Raw genomic sequence first — 22,771 nt, 5'->3', positions numbered from 1 at the left:
AAAATGAAAACAAAATTCAAACTTAAGTTCAAAGTAGAAGTCATTATAAAGTATTTCTATTCGGCCAGCGACGTGGCCTAACAGTGTCATGGTTCAAAAAAAGTGAAAATACAAATTTATCGTCTAATAAGTTCGCAATAATATAATTTGTCGTTACCGTAAATTCAAAAAATATTACAAAAACCTTGGTATTAAAGTCGAGTCTTGGAGAATATACGTGAAGATGCTGAAGGTTTAGGTTTAACTATCCAATTTCAACTGTTGTAACTGTGGAGTATACCCACTAGCAAACCTTAAACTGAATCATGCTATTTTGAGAAGATTTGAGGATTTTTTTATTATATTATAGAAGCAGCAGGAGGGCAGTACGATGACTTCTTTGTCGGCCCAACACCCAAGTCTTAAAGTATTAAGTTTTGTCTTCTCTGACGAGTTTAAATTATTAAGACTTTTGATTACATCCGAGATCTTATTAAAACGAGCGGTCTTTTTCTTTTCCTTCTTATTGCCGTAACGTCACAACTTTTAAATTCCAGCATCGCCCCGCGTCGTAGTTCTACGCCGCTTGTGTGCGTATCTCAATGTTTGTAAAATTCGGAAAAAAGAAGACTGCGTTACAAATTTGATCACAAATATTGCTATTTTTTATTATTTGATGAATTAAGCTAGATAATCCTTCAAATTTTTCATTTTTCATTTCATTTCATAGAGTTGTACACTTTGGAGGACCATCTTTTTTTCGTCTTTTTAATAGAGTTTAAAGAACCCGAGTAAGCACTTTGAACCGAAGAAAAGTTAGTTGAAGTAACAATTATCTGAATAAAAAATATATTACAGTAGCTAAAAATACATCATGTGTCAAAATATTTATCAAACAAAACAAAAGATTTTTAAAAATAAAACATAACAAATCAATAATACAACGTTTATATACAAAAAATAAACGAAGAAGAATGGGTTATTTTTTCAAGTGAAAACGAACTAGTTGAACGTTTTGTAAAATCTATGGAACATAATATTGTACTTAACATGCACTAAAATATTTTTTAAAAACAAAACAATAAAAAATTACTAATTACTAGTTCACGCAGTTGGCCGAGAAGTGTCATCAGTTGCGTTTCAAGTTTTAAATTAAAATCATTTCAAATGTTGTTTTTACTTTAAAATCAAATTTGACGGTAACGAAAAAAAATTGTGACACTAATCGGCCACGATGTTGGCCGACAAATGTCATCAGTTGCGTTATAGAATATATTTCACTTTACATTTTTCCTTCTCCAATTCATTTTATGCGTTGACACTCCTCGGCCACCATAGAGGTTGTTTGGTGAAAAGTTATTAAACTTGCGAATCCCAAAATTTAGTATTTGCCACGAAATTTCGTTTCATTTGAGAACAACAACAACTTTGTCACCAGGGCTATTTGCTTGTCAGAATTGATGACGAATGATATAAAAGCGGTCGGCCCGGATTATATTTGTTCTATAAGTCTCGAATAATATTTGACTGTCGTATATAAACTGGCCTGCCCTGATTATGTTCCTTTTATAAGTGCCAAATAATATTTTTTTGAGTAATAGCTGGCCTGGCCTGATTATGTTGCCCTGATTATGTATTTTCTGCGCTGTTCTTAACCGGGGCAAGCTGTCGTACTTAATCAGGCCAATGTTCATTATCCGGGCAGAACAGCTCAGTTCCGGATTTTTACTACGCCTAAAAATGGCGTCTCCGCACGGTGATTGGTGTTTGATAGAAAGTGATCCTGGTGTTTTTACTGAATTAATCCGGGGCTTTGGTAAATTGAATTTCTATAAGTATTTATTATGTGCACATAGATCTCCTTCCTTTCTCCCTAACTATATAAGCTGCTCTCACTCTCAGTCGAGGCCAACCGTAAAGTGATGCACTTCATCGTATTGTCAGTTCGGGAGATAAGGGAAACAGTTTCCCATGTTTTATAGGGAAATTCCCATGTCATATAGGGAAATGGTTTCCCATATAGGAAACTGTTTCCTAAACTAATTTTTTTGATTTTAATTTGGGTTTTCCTTTTGGGAAACCGTTACCCATTCTCAGCACCATTTTACGAAAATGCGGAAAGAGGCTACGATAATTTTTTTTTCCTTCAGTGAAAATTTGCGGGAAAATATTCCCTTTCTATTGGCTAAAAATTTGTAGTGCGCTTCTTAACCAGCTTGTGCGCAGATTCCTTTTTATTTTGGTGGTTTCCCATTAGGGAAACCATTGTCGTATTTCTGACCTGTTTAGGGTAACGGTTTCCCAAATGGAAAACCGTGAAGTTTCCCAAATGGGAAACCGTTTCCCAGACGGGTAGTGGTTTCCCTTTTTGACTCAACTCCTGAACTGATTGTGTCTGTTTTTAAACAGACACAATAAACTAGCTAGAGTTAATACACCTTTACGATAATTCGGGAAAACTAACACTCCAATGCAGCTTATTTTGCGATCAGAGGAGGTAAACATCAACTTTTATAAGAGTTTATTAAGGAGAAAACAGGTTCTTTCGTGATAACTTTTCTTGCCGCGTTTTGTTTTTAATTTAACACATAAGTTGTATCTTATTATTATTAACGTTTCCTGAAAATTTGAAAGAAATTGATTTGACAGAAGTTAAGAAACTGGAGAAAACACGCTTTTGTCTCTAACAAACTCTCATAAAAACACGATTTTTACCTCCTTTTTTCGATATTGTAAAACGATGGAGCGCTGTAGGAACGCATGTACAATTGAATTATCGTAAAGGTGTATTGGTATGGTTGTAAAGCAACAACAAAAATAACAACATGCTATGTAAAGGAGTATATTTCTCTAGTTTCATGTTAACTACAATACAGTCTGTATGTAATCTACCGCGTACACGCTAATATCACACCTTTGCGTGGAGGACGGCAGTCGTTTGTGTTTTGTTATAATTAAATCCCTTAAGGGTTTTGCGAGTTTATATTTGCGTGTCAAAAAACAATGCGCTCGCAAAGAAATATTGGAGCAATTATATTTCTTGTAATAGCGAGATACATTGTGTAAATGTATTGATAAGCTATTCCCTTAAGTATTAGCGTGAAGTAATTAAATAATAAAAATCTTTCGCGAAGTTTTATAATACATTGCGCGAGAACGTATTGTTGATTTAATTGCTTAAAAAGATTACAGCGCGGTTAATTTAAGAAGCATTGTTCACAACTATTAAATGCCGCTTTTCGTTTTTAAACTTTTAAAATGCGATTTAAAAAACCTTTCTATCGCCTCTTTTCGATTTTAAACTTTGAAAATGCGATCTAAAACACATTTCTATCGCCGCTATTTGTTTTTAAACTTTTAAATGCGATTTAAAAAAACATTTCTACAGTACCGATCGCGAGTAACTATACACGAGTATTAAACTACGGGTACGAGTAATTTCTTCCGTGGGTATTCCACAAGTACGCGACGAGTATAATGCGCGTACGAGTACGTCAAAAATACTCGCACATTTTTGCTACTGTACTCACACAGTACTCGCTAGCGTGCTTGAAAGAAAAACGATATAATTAATCGAGAAACTGGCGGAGAATGCGCTTGCGGCCAATATGCTTTTATGTTGGTGTTGGATTTATTGAAAAACACTATTTTTACAATGTTATTTTCTTTGTTCGTTAGTTAGTCTGAATTGTGCTAGTGTTAATTGGCGTACTGTTAACAGGCGCAGATGGTGGTTGGGAGCTGCTTTGTAGGCACCTCTATCAGGAGCTCTTATCATCATTTTCCTAATGTCTTTCTGTAGCTCATCCATCCGAAAAGCTAAAAAAAGAAGCATAGAAAAATTAATATATTAAAAAAGTTAATATACTGTATCAGTTTATATATAATCACATGATAAAATATATATAACTACCTCTTGCATTTCTCTCATTTGTTTCATGTTTTCCAGAACAAGTTTTAAATGAACAAGCATTTCTTTACAACTATCGCATTTACTCTCTGCCACGTCCCTAATAACTTCCTCTCTAAACTCTACCATATCACCTTCACCTTTAACAGAAGTAACGACAGCGGCCTATAAATAAAAATGCATCAATTACAAAAAATATTAAATGCAGTAAAAGCTATAATTTAGTACCACAGTAAATTTTTTCAACCTACCACATTTTTTTGAACCTCAAGTTTTTTTTTTTAACGTGTTCAGGGTTTGCATTTCCTTTCCTTTTTTTAATCATTTTTTTATGTTTATCGGCCTGTGTGGGTCCATTAACGTCGTCCTTTTTTTGTTTTATAATCCATGCACTCATCGCCAATTTCTTCCAACGTAAAATAGGCAGCAAACTTCTTGTCATTTTGAAATTTATAGTCTATCTCATCCAATTCCTTTTCCTTATCTAGTACATAAAATAAAAAATAAAAATATACTAATAAATTTTCACACATTGCTTCGCTTTATTAACATAATAAATTAAGAACGCATCGCTCGCTGCTATAATTATAGCTTCAAGGAGTTCATTATTCTTCGCAGCAACGTTTTTTAAATGTACCTCAATTTTCACTCCATCTGATATTTGCGGTGGTATTTCAGGATTTTTTAAAAAATTTTGAATATCTTGAATGTTCGCAATTTTTTCTTTCTTTAATATCCATGTTGTTCTTTCGGAAGGAAAATACGTTAATATAAATTTCGGAATTCGAATATCTTTAGTTTTAACACGATCTGCCATCTCTACACAAAGTTGAAGTTTTAAAAACTGATGAAAATATGAAAAATGTAACTTTTATTGTGAAAAAAGTAATTGCTAAACCTTTATTTGTCTATTGTCGGAAAAACCAGAAACGAAAAGTGTGAAAATGGTTTTTTTCGGATATTTAAAAAAAAGTCCATTAGTGGGTGTCAACATTCTTCCGATGGTACTTTGTACATCAGAGAGTGTCGTAATAAAAGATAACGTTATAAAAGAGTTAGTTCAACGTTATCAAAATAATCATAACAATTTTGTACAAAACGGAGAATGCCTCAAATAAGTTCATCGACCAAGGCGCGAATCATAACACTGCATCATCAAGGATTTATGGGAAAGAAATTATTAAAAAAGCTCTCCAAGGAAGGAATTACTACCACCAGACAAACGCTTTTATGTTTGCTAAAAAGATATAATTCTACTGGTAAAATTTCATATTTCGGAAAACCAGGTAGAAAACCTTAGCTATCGGTAGAACACTTTAATTTTATCAACAAATGTTACAACGAGAATGATGAATATTCGGCAGTTGACATACAGAAAAAACTTAAAAACACTTTTAATATTGATGTTTCTGTTCCCACTGTCAAAAAGTTTAGACGCAAATTAGGATGGATTGCAACTGGACCAAGCCTAAGGTAAAAAGGATGAAACTTGATCTACGCTGGAATGTCATTACTCAAGTAGACTTATTTGAAGAGCTCCAGAGGAAGAAAAAAAATTGAAAGAGCCAACCTAAGGGCCAACAAAAATGCAAACATGACAAAGAAGCCTATCAAACCACCCATCAAAAAAAAAAAAGAAGAAACAAGCAGTGAGGAAGAAAGCAGTGAGGATGATGACGAGGAAAAGGTTGAAGATGAGTCTTCTGAGTCGGAAGAAGATGTAATGTTTGAAAATATGGCTTTATATTCGGAGGGATGTTGGGCTGCACTCAAACCACCAGTGCCAGAAAATGATCTATTGGGGAAGTGGTTTGCTTGTATCTTTACATCAAAGAACAGGCCAAATCTTTTCATTGGAAGGTTGTTAAAGAGATTTCTATCCAATGATAGCAATGGATACCCGTGTGCTGTTGAAATCGAGTGTTTGCAATAGAATTTTGGGGTCACAGATTGCATCTTTCGGGAATACGATATTCCGGGAAGCGACGTTTCGATGTAAGCTGTGGCCCATTAGCTGCTACTTTTCTTGGCGCTAAAAAATGGAACTTTCCACAATACGCCGAAATTCGGAAAATATTCGAACAGGCAAAGAAAGAAGATCGAGAAGCATGTCATAGGGCCTACCTATGTAACAAGTTTTATTTAGAAAAATAAACTAAAAGTTAATAATTCTATTCTACATATCCACCAAACTTCATTACAACACAAGCCCATTTGTCTTCACGAGTATTGATTTGTTCAACAATTTGTCATGGCCAAAGACCACGTTTTAGACATGCGTGTCTTGAACTTACGGGATAACTTCCAGATCCACCGGTATGGACTTTAGTAGGCTAACATCGGTGGTTGTTTTAGAACTCCTTTTACGCCCGTATTCCTTCACAATGGACGAAAGAGGATGTTGCTGTAGACGCATAATAATTAAAGCTGAAGTGCGTAAAGACAGTTTATTTTTGTTACGCAAGGCACTCTTATTACGCAGGTGCGAAATAAATGTAAAAAAATGCGTAATGATTGACATTTCTACATTATTATTATTACGCAGTCGAAATATTGAAAAAAAACTCGCCAGACTTATTTCAGAAAATTGTTTATTATTGACAAACGTGGAATTAATAATGGCGCCGCTTTTGCGATAGTAAACAAAAGGAAATGGCAAGCAGAAGCCGTGAAAAAGCAATTTTGTGATAAGTGCGTAACGATTACCTTATCTGACTATTTATATTTTTAAATTCATAACAGAGGAGGGTGTTATGAAAAGCGTATTCTACGTACTCTATTTCATTTTAGCTAGTGTATGATCAAACATATGTAATAATTATAACAAAGGAGGGTGGTAGACAATAGTCTCTCTTGTTTTTCACTTGTATTATAACTAATGGAGAGAAAGTAAAACTAATTTTTGTTTTAAATCACGTAAAAAATTAAACTTCTGTTTTGTTTAACCATGTAACTATTTTACTACAAAAAGAATAATTGCTACGATTTTCAAAAATAATGAATAATGAGCATATAACGCATTTTAGTTTTATCGAAACAAATTACTATGAACAAAGAATCAACTGCAACTGACCTAATTATGGTATTGTTTTATTGTTAAATCACTTGCAACAGAAGTTCCACAAAGATCATCAAAGTAATTGTAAAACTAAAAATAAAAGGAATTTGGAGTTGCAAGGAAAGGTGTTTTAAAACGCATTTTGGGAAGCTTGCATTCATACTGTACTGTACATCCTTCCAAGAATTCCAACGTTAAATTAAATATAAATGTCCAAGCATCAATTGAATATCTTTCATTTGACTTGATAGCCACATTTTTCATCATTAAATTACTGAAATTCTTTTGTTTTAGGCTGCACAGGAGTTCAAGTTGAGGAGTTATGGTCGCTGGATGACGAAACTTTACAAAGGCTAAGGTAATTTTGACCAGTAACAAATCAATAACAATTTTTTTTCTGTATATACTAATATTACCATAAATTATATAAGCCCAGTCCTGAAAATAACAGTTGGAATTCGGACATTCTTCAACTCGATGCAAAGTTATATTCAATGAAATTAATCTCTATCTGGAACATTTCTGTACATCATAACCAGATAATACAATCACCTATTCAATTGTTTTTTGTTTTGCATCTCAATATTGTTTGCTTCCATATGTTATCACAGACTTTGAATAATAACCTACCTAGAATAATATTTTATGATGACCTTTAAACAAACATGAGGTTGCTTATTTTGTGAAGATCTTGATAACAAAATTAAAATGACATTGGTTTCAATGCATTTCGGGTGTCAACATCCATTATTAAAACATAACTAATGACTTAAAATTTTACATCTAATTGGTTTAAAATTGTAAATCATTAGTTATGTCTTGATAATGGGTGTGGCATCCAAAACGCGTCGAAACCAATCAATGTCATTTTTAATAACAAAATTTACTGTGGTATGTTTTTACAAAAAAAAGCAATGATACTGAAAAAACCTGATTGGTTTAAAAATTGCAAAACTAAACTGTTTGATTTCACAATCCCAGAATTATTTCTATGAAGTAAGAATTAGGGCTGAAGATATGAGACGGATTGGGTCAGTGCTTGCTCGTTTCCAACCTGGCACAAGCTAGCTATTATATGGGAAAATTCGAACTAGCTACAGCCAACCCAACTTGTTAACAGCCCGGGGAAAATCGAAAGTAAACAACGCATGGTGTACCAGCAATATTTTGGTTTTAGAGAACACTTTTTTTCAATTATCAACAAACATTTTACTGTCATGCATACAAAAGTAAATGATACTCAAAAACGTCATCAATTTCATGGTTTCTAAAGAAAAGCTGTTCAGACTTTCTTGTGTGGAGTTTGGGGAATTTTGTAAAGATTTAAGACACTACATAGCTTCTAATATACTCTATCTAAATCACAGAGCATGGTCAGTAAAAAAAAAAGGTTTATGCAAATTTTTAATTCCAGGTGTAGAAAAATACTTAACTACCTGATTGGAGATCCTGGATATCCTTTGACTCTGTTCTGTATAAAATAAAATGAATATTGCAAGTTCAGAATGCTCAAACTATTTTCATTCATATTTTGAGAAACCCTATTGAAAGCGCCTATATGGAAGACTGAAAGCTTGATAGGGTATTTTGACAAAGAAAATCGACTCAAGCTTGACATCATTCCTGCGATTGTTATGACATGTTTTGTGTTGCATAATTTATGTGAGAGACACACAAAAAATGTTGATGAAGAATTACTTCATAGTCAACAAAATGTTCAGAGAAATGTTTAACCTTCCTGGTAATATATTCTGGAACATTGTGAAAGGAAATGCGATCAGGGATTTGCTAACAGAATATATTAGTCGTTCACCAGACTGTGACTAGCAACATTCACATTTGCTATAAATAGAAATTTTATGTTTAATAAAGTAAAAACAAAGATACAAACAAACCCGCAAATATATAAAGTTTAAAAAGTCTACAACAAACCTGTAAATATAGAAAGTTTAAAAAGTTTATGACCTCATAAAAGTCAATTTTTAGACATTGTTTTGTTGTTGTTGTTGTTGCTGTGACGTGTTTATATTTTGTAAGTTTGGTCTTTGTGTTATGGGGTAGAAATGTGTGCTTGTTGTCTGATATTGATGAAAACTTTCTTATGGAAGGTTGTAAGACGTAGCAGGATGTTTCTGAGGTATATTTATTTGCTGCATGGACATTTGTATGCTTTCTGCCATTATTTTGAAAGATTCGCTCACATTGGACATTGCATCTGCAAATATTTTACTTGACTCTTTTATGGCCTGACATAACTCTTGCCTAAACATACCATTATCCATGGCTTCTTTAAATAAAATCTCATCTCTTTTAGATTGGCATTACCTTTTCTCAAGATGTTTCCTGTTTTGTCTATTAGTTTTGGTACACAATTTTTATCATTACTAAACACTCTGTTGCTATTACATGGTGTAGGCCTTCTCTAGATCTTTCTGAATCAGGTGACATTACCAAATCACTTCTATTGACATCAGCTAAACTACTTTTATTTTTATGTATCTCCAAGGATTTGGAGCTCACTGTGCTTTCCAAACCAAAATTTAATGGTTCAACTAATACGGAACCAGTGAAAAAATTTGTTAGGGCATCATAATGTTCCAACATTATTTTTCTCTAGACCACTTCTAAGTCAAGACATTTTTCGTTCATTAACAAGTGAACAAGTGAATTGCATCTTCATCAGCTACTTCACTGGGTATCAATGAAATTTCTACTGGATCAAAAATATTGCAATAGTCTTCATTTAACTTAACCATAAGCTTCCTTACTTCCTCGTATTGGCGTGGCTTGTTAGCATTGAAATCTTTGCCCTTGTATTCTATAGAAGTTTTAAATTCTTTCATGCATTTCAAGAGGTTATCAACAAATTTGTGGCTCCATTTAAATTTACTTTCACTCATCTTTTCAACCAGAGAAAAGGTCCAACTTTTATGCTGACAGACAAAATAATTATGTAAGATATTATATGTCTTATTTCTAGGGATTTAGGAACTTTATAATATCAAATCCAACATGTAGGAACAGGTCCTGGTATTATTTTACCTTAGTAATGGTTTATTGTTAGAGAAAATCCTTTGGAGGTGTGAAAGTAAATCATTGTTTTAGTAATACTTGCTGTATTCTAATTTTGTTTACTTCTCCCAATATCCATTTTTAAAAAAAAGCATGATTTTTTTTACCCACCTTTGAGAGCAAATTTCAGTTGGTGGTATATGTATATACACATAAAGGAGCAAAAATTTTTAATTAACCAACCTAAAAAGGCTGAAAGTCATTGACTTAAAAGTCATAGCATAGAAATTTATCATATTTAGCACATGTTTTAGGAATTATAACAAAAAGAAAATAATACTCTTTTTAAAAAGGAGTACAAAACAAAAATGTAAACACTGTGACTGATTAATGGGAGAAAATAAAATCACTTTCAGATCAATAACATAAATTTTAATCAGAAAAATACATACAAAAAAGTCATACAAAAAAGTCTTCTCAAAACAGTTTTTGCAACTCCCAGAGAAAATAGTTTTAGCTTACATTAGGTCCAGAATATATATTATGCAAAAGAAACCGCTAGCTGTAGTAGAGCGTAGAAGACTTCCTTACATAAAAAGTCATAAATTTTTTTGAATACACCACAAAGATGATATTTCTACTACTACTGATTTTAACAACTTCTATTTTGATTTAGTTCTACTGTTATATTGACACGCAAAGTACAGGAAAAATTTATTTACTTTATTAATAGTCCAGTGCATGGCTTGATATTTCTGTTTAAATGGAGATCTGGAGAAGAGAATGATGGTTCCATTGTGAGAGACAATCGGCTAGACGAAATATTTTTCGCTAAACAGGTACATAGTTCTTAAAATGTTTATACAGAGTATTCAACCCTATGAATAGGAGGAAGGCATCCACGCGATAAATCCTTAGCCCCAAGCGAGCGATCCTAAAATATAAAATTACGAAAAAAGTTGACACAAGGGGAGTTGCTGTTTTAGTGTGGGGAACAAGCGTAGTGCAGGCTCAAGCAATGTTCACAGCTGGGATATTTAACACAGACATCGAAAAGTTGTAAGTCGAGTAATTAAATAAACTTTGAGACTACAATATTTATTATGTAAATTTATTTACGGAAAGTTGAATGGCAGCTAATGATGACAACACTGACGATGGATCATGAAAATCATTATTTAAAATAATATTCTATTATTGTCAAAGATTTTTTTATCTTTTACTTTTATTTATTTTTTCTTCAAAAAGACAATCGTACCAGCGCTCCAAATCACGTTTTTAAACCTGAAGATTGTAAGATTGTTACTTTCAAAATCATTGCGAATATACCAAAGATCATTATTAAGATCTTTTTTTTCTGTTGTCAAGAAATTAACTAATGAAAGTTTATTCAATGTCAACCTGTGCATTCTATCTATTCCACCGACTCGATCTATCTAATCAAATCTGTATAATTGTACTTACAAACAGAGCAGATATATTGTTGCCATTATTTTTTAATTTTGAAACTAAAATATTTTTCTTGTTTATCTAAATAAAAAAAAAATTATTACAAAAAAATTTCAGAGTACCAAGACGGATATTAAAATCACTCAGCTAATATCCCATTTCTCAGAATTGGGCGAGTCTTTGCGTGCCCAAGATCAATCGCTTGCCCCCTATTGATAGGTCTGGGTATTTTATACTTTTTTATGATGTCAGCAGTACAATTACAAAAAACATTTGGTAAAAATTAGTTCTTTCGTTGCCTGTAATGTGCAGAGCTGGAAACGCTGATGTGAAAAATGTATAGTATCATGTGATATTGACAAATGTTTAAGAAGATATAAAGATTTAAAAATTTTGCTGACATCAGCAATGGCCCGTCAAAACTTAAAAAAATTATTTAAAGATTTGTATAACCGTTGCCTTAATCGTATAGGTCTTGAAACGCTGATCAAGAAAATGTATAGGATCATGTACTTTTGACAAACGGTTGCAGAGATATTAGGGTTTAAATGTTTTTTGATGACATCGTCAACCAGTCCATTCCGAAACGGATTTGGGGACCCAGGTTTGGGAAAATTGCCCAAATTGGTCCTAGGTGGTCCCTAGTTACCCAGGCGGTGAAAAATCATTGACGTCCACCCCGTTTCTAAGTTATTTGGCCTCAAAGTTTTAGGTGCACTGTAATGGCTTCATTAATTTAATATACTTTCCTTTGATGTTAATATTAGTTTAACATTAAAGTTTGGTAAATTACAGAACAAATTTATAAGTGATGTTTTACAGACTTTAATTATCCACTTTGCAAAAGTGACAGACAGACACACTGAACTGGTGTATTATTATAGAGACTAGCCGATAAAGCCCGTGAAGAAATCCACTGATGCAGGATTAGAAATGAAAAAAAAAGCGTCGTTTGAATTCTGATGAATTGTCAGCAACCCATCACCAAAAGAAATTTAGGAACCTTTTTTTCACAATGCCTCTATTGTGTAGAGCCTAAAGCGCTGATCAAGAAAATATATATGATTATGTGCTTTTGATGAACGGTTAATGAGATATAGAGGTTTAAAGATTTTGCTGACGTCAGCAAAGGCCTGTAAAAACAGAAAAAAAATTTTTAGAAATTTATATACCTGTTGCCTTCCTCGTATACGCGGTGAAAAATCATTGACGTCACCACCTCCTTTCCAAGTTATTTGACCTCAAAGTTTTGAGCGCACTGTAATGGCTTCACTAATCTTAATTATATTTCCTTTGACGTCAATACTATTTTAAGGGTAAAATTGGTAAATTACAGAAAAATTTTATAGGCGATGTTTTAGAGAATTTGTTAAAGAAAATTGTGAAGAATATAATCCACTTTGCAAAAGTGACAGACAGACACACGGAACTGGCGTATTATTATATAGACTAGTCGATAAGGCCCGTGGAAAAATCCACTTAGGCAAAAGGCTATTGAAAAATAGGTTGCTTTAGATGTTTTGCTAACTTCAGCAGTGCATACACAAAAAAAAATGTTCTTCAAATCTTACACAAAATAGAAAAAGAACAGCTTGAAAGGTGCAAAATCAATACTCACAAAACCGACAGTAAGAACAAGGAAAGTTACAACACCGACAGTCACAACACGGATAATAACAATGTCAGAAATAACGCATCTCAAATATGTACATCTTATAATTGATTATGTTGAAAACCCTCAGTATTTTATTATGAAATGTCAAAAAGTTGGCCCACAAGAGTTAACACAAATCAACAAGAATACACCTTTCCCGAGACTTATTCTTTTGATGTGGCGCAACTTTTTCTGTTGAGTTTTATGAAAAACGGACAACAGATTTGAATTCCTTATCAAAAATGTCATAAACAAAGAAAATTTCGAAACAATGCAGCAAGTAAACAACCTGCTATTCTAATTTAAAGATTTGTGGCATGTCCAACCTCTTTTTGAAAACGAGGCGGGACATGGTAACTTGAGCATTAAGAAGACTTTAACTGTGATATATCTCCTCAAAATAGCACTTTCTGTTGGCGTATCAAGGTAAACTTTTACACATAAATTAAACAAACTATGCTGAATTCAAATATGGTATTCATATTTTACGAGTTTAAAAAAAGTATGACTCATGGTTTCGGGAAAGGTGTATAAGTTCTTTACACATTTTAAATATTGTCTTTCCCTTAAAAACTTATACAAAAATATGAAAAAGCCATAGTTTGGAAAACATAAAATTTAAATATATAAAAATCAGTCATTTCGGTTTCATATCCTCTCCCACAAAAATTTACACAAAATATAAAAATCGACCAGTTAAGAACACAAAAAATTTTCTTTTTTATTATGATGATCCATACTGCCCTTTACCAACAATTTTTAACCTAAATGTCAAAAAATCAATAAGCAAAGAATAAGCTTGAGTAAAAAAAGATCATTATTTTGGAAACATTGTATACGGTTACACAAAATGTAAAACAGATTGGTTTTTGAGAAACACATATAAATCAACAAAAATAATTTCATTCAGCATGTCGTACATTGCCATTACCCATTAATCTTCCACGAAAAGGTTATAAAACATCAAAATTTAGAAAAATCGGTCATTTTAGTGTATACAGTCATCGTCCATTAGATTACAAAATATAAAAAACAAAAACAGTTTCAGTCAGAACATAATACAAGTATTTTTTTATCATCAGCAAACATTTATCCCTACAAAATTTTGTAAAATTCTCAAGAAAAACAAAACCGTGAAACCATGGAATTTTCTTCCAACAAAAATGACATCACATACAGTTAGTTCTCTCCAACAATAGTTTATATTACGAAATATAAAGACATCAACTTATACAACAGCTTACAGTGAAGTCCGATTCTACAAAAATTTGTTTTTTTAGTATCACACTATCCTAAAAGTCCAAGAAAGATTTTGTAGCTAGCTTGTTACATCATAATTCGTGTTCAAAAAAGAAGAGATAGGATAGAAGAGATAGGATAGAAGAGCTAGCTAAGCTTGGGATGGAGCCTTAAAGCTAACATTAGCTATCAGATAACAGTAGCTAAGACACCCAGTTAAATATGCTTAAATTGGGAAGACTTAACTGGGTCTATAGCTAGCTATCCATGCTTAGTAAAAGACATTATAAAGAGAAACAATAGTAATGTAAATATGATAACAGTGAGTTCAACAAACCAAAGTAGCAAATTAGTTTGTTAGCCAGCTAACAGCTTTATGTAGCATTTTGAATTTTAGGACAAATACATTAGTTACCAGGGGACACATTAATTATGCAAAAATATTGTAAACATATATGGCTAGCTTTTTTATTTTTAAACGCGGTAAACTTTAACTTTAAGAATTTGGAGCTTTAATGGATTTTTTTGAGAATGCGATTCTGCTTGACAATTTTAAGTGTACTACATAAAAAACACGTAGCTTCAGCGACATAAAAACAGAACGTCTAAATATATTAAATTTCTTACTTTTTCTGAATTCCAATCCACTTTAAACTCTAACATGCATTTTCTTAACTCCTTGTGGCTTTCAACTTTATTTTTCTACTTCTACTTCTTTACTTGAACATTTTCTTTTTCTGAATCACTTTTTTAAAGACGAAGGGACCGTTCTTTTGTTGTTTTGTGTGTCAATGTTAACCCTGTTCCAAATTATATGCTTTTTTAATCCACTTCACTTCATTACTTTGACATTCCTTGCTCTTAATATCTGCACTTTTTTATGACTAAGGGATCGTCGAAAATAAGACATTTTTTATCCGCTTCTTTAGTTCGACTTTTGGCGAGAACTTTCTCGAGAGATTTTTTGTGTTTGTCTGTTTTTGCACGAAGGAAACTTTCTATTCGAATTCCGTCCTGTTCGAAAGTACGTATTTGAGCGAATCATACTGTTTATTTTCTATCATGTGGTTTCTATCGGTTGCGAGACAAATGTGAACACAACAAAAAAAACTCAGAAAATTCGCGCATTCGAGTGATGAAAAATATCGCCTTTGTAAAAGTCACAGACAGACAGACGGAACTGGCGTATTATTATAAAGACTAGTTGATAAGGTCTGTGGAGAAATCACTTAGGCAGAAGGACAATGGAAAAATACGTTGTTTTAGATTTTTTGCTGACGTCAACAGTGCAATTCTTTCAGTATTTTGCATGTGGTCTTTTTCCACAAAAGTTTACACAGCATTTAAAAAACAGCAGTTTGCAACACAAACAATATAAACAGACACCATACTCTTCTCTGCTGAGAAATTTTAATCACAAATGTCAAAACCCCAGGTAAATGTCCCCTAAAATGACAACAAACTTTGTAAAAATGTCAACCACCACCCTTGTAAAAATATATAACCTGGTTTTTACATGCGGGTTAACAGAAGTTTAACAGGATGTCAACAATAAAACTTACTCCCAATAACGCACACACTTTAGTTTTACAAAATCATTCCTCCTAAAGTAATGTTTGCAGAAAACGTGAGAAAAAGATTTTGTGGCTTGTTACATCATAAATCGTGTTCAAATAAGATTCCTAAGTTTGACTACTAAGGTGGATATAAATAGCTAAAAGAGGAATAACAACATTAATCATCAGTTAGCTAGCTAGGTTTAGCTATGGAGCTTCAAGGTAACATTAGATAAAACAGATATCCAGTTAAATATAGTTAAACTGGGAAGACACATATAGTCAGCTACCTATTTATGCTTAGTAAAACACATATAAAAAGAAACAATGTCAATATAAAAATTATGACATTTGCAGTAAGTCAACAAACCAAAAGTTTCGCTAGCACATTTGTTTGATAGCCAGCTAACAGCTTTATGTAGCATTTTGAATTTTAGGACAAATACGTTAGTTACGCACCAGGGGATACATTAATTATGCAAAAAAGTATAAAAGATATGCTAGCTTTTTTATAAAAAACGCGGTAAAATATAAAATATAAAGAAGCTTTTAAGTGACTTTTTCCTGGCAAATGCGAGTCTGCCTGACACGTAGCTCTAGCGACATACAACATAACGTCTAAAAATATCAAAGTTCTTACTATTTGTGAATCCAAATCGACTTTAAACCCAAGCTTTCATTTTCTACTTCTAACTTTTCTTTACTACTTCTAGCTCCACTCTTTACTTTCGAAGTAACTTCTCGTGGCTTCTAACTTTACTTTTGTACTTCTGCTTTTTCACTTAGACTTTTCTTTCTCTGAATCACTTTTTGCACTTTTTTGAAGACGAAGGGACCGTTCTTTTGTTGCTGTTTTGTGTGTCGATGGTAACCCTGTTCCAAATTTGTTTTTTAATCCACTCTTATACATACAGACATACATTTTTTATCCCATTCTTTAGTTCGCCTTTTGTCAAGAAATGTTTATGTTTGTTTGTTTTTACGCCAAGGGAACTTTCTATTCGAATTCCGTTCCGTTTGAAAGTACGTATTCAAGCGAATCATATTGCTTATTTTCTAACAAGTGGTTTCTAACGATTGCGAGACAAATGCAAACAAAAAAAAAACTTGACAAACTCGCGCATTCGGGTGGTAAAAAATATCGCGTTTGCAAAAGTGACAGACAGACAGACGGAACTGGCGTATTATTACAGAGACTAGTCGATAAGGCCCGTGGAAAAATCCACTTAGGCAGGATAACAGAGAAAAACAACCGTCATTTAAATTCTTCGTATAGATCTTGAAATGCTGGTCAAGAAAATGTATAGGATCATGTACTTTTGACAAACAGTTGCAGATATATTAGAGTTTGAAGGTTTTTTGCTGACGTCATTAACCCGTCCATTCCGAAACGGATTTGGTGACCCAGGTTTGGAAAACGTACCCAAGTTGGTTCCAGTAAGTCCCTAGTTACCCAGTAAGGAGATGACGTAAGTTATTTCCACCCGTTTCCAAGTTATTTAGCCTTAACTTTAAAAGTGCAATGCAATGGCTTCACTAATCCTAATTAACTTTCCTTTGACGTCAGTACTATTCTAACGTTAAAGTTTGGTAAATTACAGAACAATTTTTAGGCGATGTTTTATAAAATTTGTTAAAGAAAATTGTGAAGAATATAATCCACTTTGCAAAAGTCACAGACAGACAGACAGACAGAATTGGCGTATTATTATATAGATGATGACATTTCCACTCAACTTTTCTTTCCAAAATGTAATTTAACGTTTAAAATAAATTTCACTTCAGGTGATAAACAATGCGTGTGCAACACAAGCCATTATTAGCATTCTTTTAAACACCAATCATGCTGATGTGCAGTTGGGCGAGAATTTGTCATCATTTAAAGAATTCTCTAAGCAGTTCGACCCAGCAGTAAGTACCGGCAGCATATGTGTATAATGTGGTGCAGAACGTTTATTAGTCTGCTTTTTTAATCCAGCTTGCAATGTGTGCTATTGTCATAGTAGGAAGTACTGACTCTCTTCTAACTTATTTGTTGTTGTTTTTACAGCTGAAAGGTTTAAGTTTATCGAATTCCGATACGATCAAAGAAGTTCATAACAGTTTTGCAAGGTTTGTATGGCTTGCATTTTGTATTAATATTCTTTTTTATAAAATTATGATCCAATAATTTTTAAAAAAATGAAAATGGGGCAGAAGTTGTTAAATTTTTTAAAACATTTTCTCTCGGTGTGGCTTTATATCAAAAAGTGTGTTGAATTATAGTGGAGATAGGCACTCTCAATAATAATTTAATTAGTTAACTTCCATATCATTCGCCTCCTGAATTTATTGTTTATTGTAGTATTTTTGATTTTAATGCACCATCAGCATGCAGAGATACTTCTTATTTCCAGCAATACCCGATATACCAAAGAGATTCGTATAATTGAAATTAAAAAAATTTAAATTCAGAAGAACTAAAAACTTAAATGACATGGTTTCAATAAAACTAAGTGATGGAAACGTTAAATATGTAACAAACATTGAGAAAAATAACAATATTATTTTCTTCACATATTCCTTCACATATTGAGCTTTCAGGTCTTCTGGAGCCATGATCACAATATTACAAAAATTTCTGTATAAAACAAGTTTATAAAGTTATTGACAATCCCCTTGCTGATAAATTAATTAAATAAATATAAAGGCGCAGATGTAATCATTAATTACAGGCTTCTCTTTAAGTATAAAGAGGCTCTCCTTTATCTCAAGTAAATAATGGTGTGTATCAGATGACAAAACAGTAAAATTATTGCCGTCAGCCTTGTGTGACGACATAAGTAAGTTTTCGCTAACCGCAGATGGTTGTTGCGTAGCAACCCTCTTACCAGTGAGATGCGAAAATCCTAGATGTTCACAAGATCTTACTTTCAAGTGCCGTATTGTCTTACCAATATAAGTAGCGTTGCAGCCACTACACGAAGATTTGTATACAACACTTGAAAGGAAAGACCTAAGAAATTTATATTTGAAGCGAAACACAGACGAAAACCTAATGATGACTTAAAAACAACCTGTAATGAACAGCATTGTAGCTGTTTACGAAAAAGTAAGGCGTGTTGTAGCTTGTAAGGAAACTGTACCAAAGTAAGGCAAAACAATAAGAACCTTTTTCTTAGGCATATCGAAACAGTAGGCAGGAGCAGGAGGAACGTATAGCTTGTTAAGAAATCTTTTGACACACGTATCAACGAAAATAACAGAATAACCATTCTTAGATAGTGTATCCTTAAGAAACTTAACTTCGAGGTGAAATCTAGAAAAATCCGAAGTGATACGGAAACAAAGGAACAATAAAGAATATACCAAACTATATTTGTATGACAGCGGTATGAAGCTAGTAAAATTAGTATACACGCCACTAAAAGTGGGCTTTCTATAAACACTAGTACAAAATGTATCACAAGTCCTGTCGATTTTGTTATCCAAAAAGGAAAAAGAAGAATCATGTTCCTCTCAAAGGTAAAATATATGTTACAGTGTTTAGAGTTCAAAAAAAACAACTAAAAGACTCTTGTATAGCGATGGCTTGTATGTAGATGGACAGGTTGGCTCGTGGGGACATAAAAATACGTTAGCAAGGGGCGGTCCCAATGGAAAGCCCATGGCCGCACCGTCAACCTGTCTGTAATATTCACCGTTGAAAATAAACAAAGAGACAACCAGGAAAAGAGATCAAACAAAATTTTAAATCAGGAGAAAAAAAGGGAATTGTCAATAACTTTATAAACTTGTTTTTAACAGATAATTTTTGTAATATTGTGACATGGTTTCAATTGAAGCTAGCACACAAATTTTTTTGGCACCAAAAAAATGCACTGCCTTACTATGCAATAAATTTGGGAAATCTTGCAACATTATTTCTGGAGATAAATCATGACTAATAAACTCTGTAATATATACATAATCGCCCAACATCAAAAACTTTTCATCAAAAAATTACTGACATTTACTTCTTTTAAAAAGTTGTAAAAAATGGTGTAGACATTTTTATTATTTATTTTTTCAGTATTTTATTTTTGAATAATTAAAGGCACAATTTTTTACCATCAGAAATTGTTTTGATTTTGGGATTTTAGGGATTTTGTTTAAAAATTAGTCAAGATTGCACATATTGAAATTATTTGATTCAGTGATCCTTATAAATTCACAGGAATCACTCTATCCTCTTTGTAGTATATGTACACATGTATTTACTTTATATACTTTGTACACATGTATTCCTTTTGACTGCTATCTATTGACTGCAACCAACTTTCAGTAAATTGTTCACGTCCTGTCGAAAAGATGGTGTGATAAGTTCTACACCTAACGGCTAACCATAATCGGCAATTAAAAAACGACGATCTGCCATAATTTTATCTCTAGGTTCCCATAATTCCGGATATAAAAGACCACTTTTAATTACAATTTTTTTGTCACGTACGCTTCCAGGGAAAAGCTGACCAAAAAATGTGAAACAATTACCTTGTGCAGTCCAAACCAAAATTTTAACAGTTCTGTGACTTTTTATAATCAGAATACATAAGTTTAAGTATAACTTGCTAGTAAGTGGGCAACATACAATAAGGTTATATACATAAAATTCACCCAAGCTAGTATGTATTTGTGGAATTACTTCTGGAACTTGAAAAGTTTCTCCTTGTCTCAAAAGTGTTAACAACAGTCTACATCGTCTACATCTTAAAGAACCCCTTTAATTTTTTGATTGTTGTACAAAATGAAATTTTCACCAGTATTACAAGGATTTAAAATTGTCAGTATTCTTGTTAAAACAAAATCAGTTGGTAGTACATTGGCAACCAGTACGTGCTCGATAAATTTACACTTTGTAGAAAACACATTAATTTTTAGTTTCTTGTTTTCTTTCCAAATTGCATTAGATGCATATTTATCACCAAAAATTCCACATCGAATACTTCCACAGGTTGTTGCTCTTCTTTTAAAAAATTATTTATATGTTTTTTTCTTGGGGAGATTCTATCCATTGGCGTCTTTCTCTTTCTTCATTCGTCCACTAATATACTTTTGAATAATGCAGGCTTTGCAATTTTTTAACCTCCTCAGAATTCCACTAAAGGGTGCAAAATGTTTTTTACATAATTTATATGGCTTGTCACACGAATGCTGTCCTTTCCATCCACCCTTTTTTTTGTAGTACACTATTTCTTTCTCATAGCAGGATCTTTTAGAAACTTAAAAAAACTAGTAAATAAATATGACTTGCCGAATTTCCGTGGAAAAATCCACTGAATCTCTCATTGAATCCATGTAAGGAATGCCAAACAAAAACATACAATACAGTAATTTGAATTTTTATTACGCATAATCCAACCTTGACCTCCGGGCTCCTTGACTTTTTTTTATAACAGGACGGCAAAAAGCCCTGGGATTGAGGTTGCTGACAATCTGCATTATTCAATATTTATACCTGCTGAAACAAACCTTACTATAAATATGAATATAAGCAACAACAAAATAAAATAAAAATGCAAAATGTCAAACAAAATCGAAGGTGTCTAACAACGGTTATGTAAAAAGCTAAATCTGCTAAAACTATATACTTGCTTTGCCATGCCAGAAGTGCACCAGGGGAAAAAAGTATACCAAACATTAAAAACAAAATTCAACTTTTTTCGTTAAGTCGTACAAAATCAGCTATTCAGTCTATTGCATATGACAACTCTTTCAAAGTTATACTTAAAATATGAGAAATTAATAGTTCACAACACATAAAAGAGAAATATAAAAACTTGAATAATTTGATATATTGTATATCTACCGAAATATTTCAATCCAAAATATTAAAAGAACAGACCCAAACTTATAGTTAAGAAAATCACGCATAAAATCAAAGAAGATAACAATGCAGCGTTTTCGAATTTAAGAATCGAATATATTTCAAACGATCGTAACGTAACAGATGTAAACTTTGATTCAAGTTTAGGTTTTATGCTTATGTTTTTCAAAACGATATCAACACTGAATTACACAGTCTGAAGTGTTAAAAACAGTAACAACGAAAAATTACTTTTTACAGTTTATGTAAATTCTTCTCTAGGATATACACGCTGTTTTTATAAGAATAGTGTGTTTTAGTTTCAGCCTCTGTGTTCTTAACTTTTTTGATGCTATCCTTATTACTCTCAATATATTCTTAGCATGACTATATCCTAAAAATATATAATGCCTTAATAAAATAAATCCTGCTATAAGTTACTATAGCTAGCTAATGGCAATTTCTACTACATGTAACGGCCCATTGCTTGGACAGAAAAGTTTAGTTCGTTTGATATACAATAAAAAAAGTAAACTTCTAATCAATTTTGTGCGTCATAAAAATGTTCATATTTAAACAAACAATCAAGCTTAGACATATTCTTACAATATTCTAAACTTCTGACCCATGTTTCAGAGTATATTCTTACAAAATGAGTGCCTAAAGAAAATATTTTTCGGCTCAAAACACGACAAGAAACTTAGGGCCCATTTTCTTCAAAAAAATATCTGGCTACAAATATATACCACAAATCCCATCATTTTCAGAAATTTTCATTTTTTTCAGTCTTTTGTGGTACTTGTATCTGAATTTCTTTGCCTTCCTCGGGAAGCAAGGCAAACATAGTAGTGGTGGTACTCATATAGCTAAACTAACCTGGACTTTTTTCGCGCGTGACTCGGCCATTGTTTGTTTACAAACTAATGTATTCGGATAATTTATGCAAATGACAACGAAATAATTATTTTATTTTCGACCTATCTATTTTCAAAATGGCGAACTAATGTGCTGGTTTTCGTGGCCAGATATCAATCGTTTTTTTCAGTCCTGGTAAGTGTTGTTTGCACATGTGGTATTTTTTTTAAGTTAAAAA

The 22,771-nt window shown here is 32.6% G+C and overlaps 1 protein-coding gene across 1 annotated transcript in view; it reads left to right on the top strand.

Annotated features, from left to right (window-relative positions):
* Window positions 1–1,637: 1,637 nt before the first annotated feature.
* LOC130612301 (ubiquitin carboxyl-terminal hydrolase isozyme L5-like) overlaps window positions 1,638–22,771 on the top strand; it is a 32,981-nt gene continuing 11,847 nt past the window's right edge. Inside the window, exons 1-5 of the mRNA XM_057433613.1 lie at window positions 1,638–1,795; window positions 7,242–7,305; window positions 10,693–10,798; window positions 17,643–17,768; window positions 17,908–17,969. Of these exons, the coding sequence (XP_057289596.1) occupies window positions 1,666–1,795; window positions 7,242–7,305; window positions 10,693–10,798; window positions 17,643–17,768; window positions 17,908–17,969 (488 nt within the window). The 5' untranslated portion in view covers window positions 1,638–1,665. The remainder of the gene's footprint in view (window positions 1,796–7,241; window positions 7,306–10,692; window positions 10,799–17,642; window positions 17,769–17,907; window positions 17,970–22,771) is intronic.

This window comes from Hydractinia symbiolongicarpus, chromosome 10 (assembly GCF_029227915.1).
Source record: "Hydractinia symbiolongicarpus strain clone_291-10 chromosome 10, HSymV2.1, whole genome shotgun sequence".
Lineage (NCBI taxonomy): Eukaryota > Metazoa > Cnidaria > Hydrozoa > Anthoathecata > Hydractiniidae > Hydractinia > Hydractinia symbiolongicarpus.
This window is presented reverse-complemented; position numbering and strand designations above follow the sequence as displayed.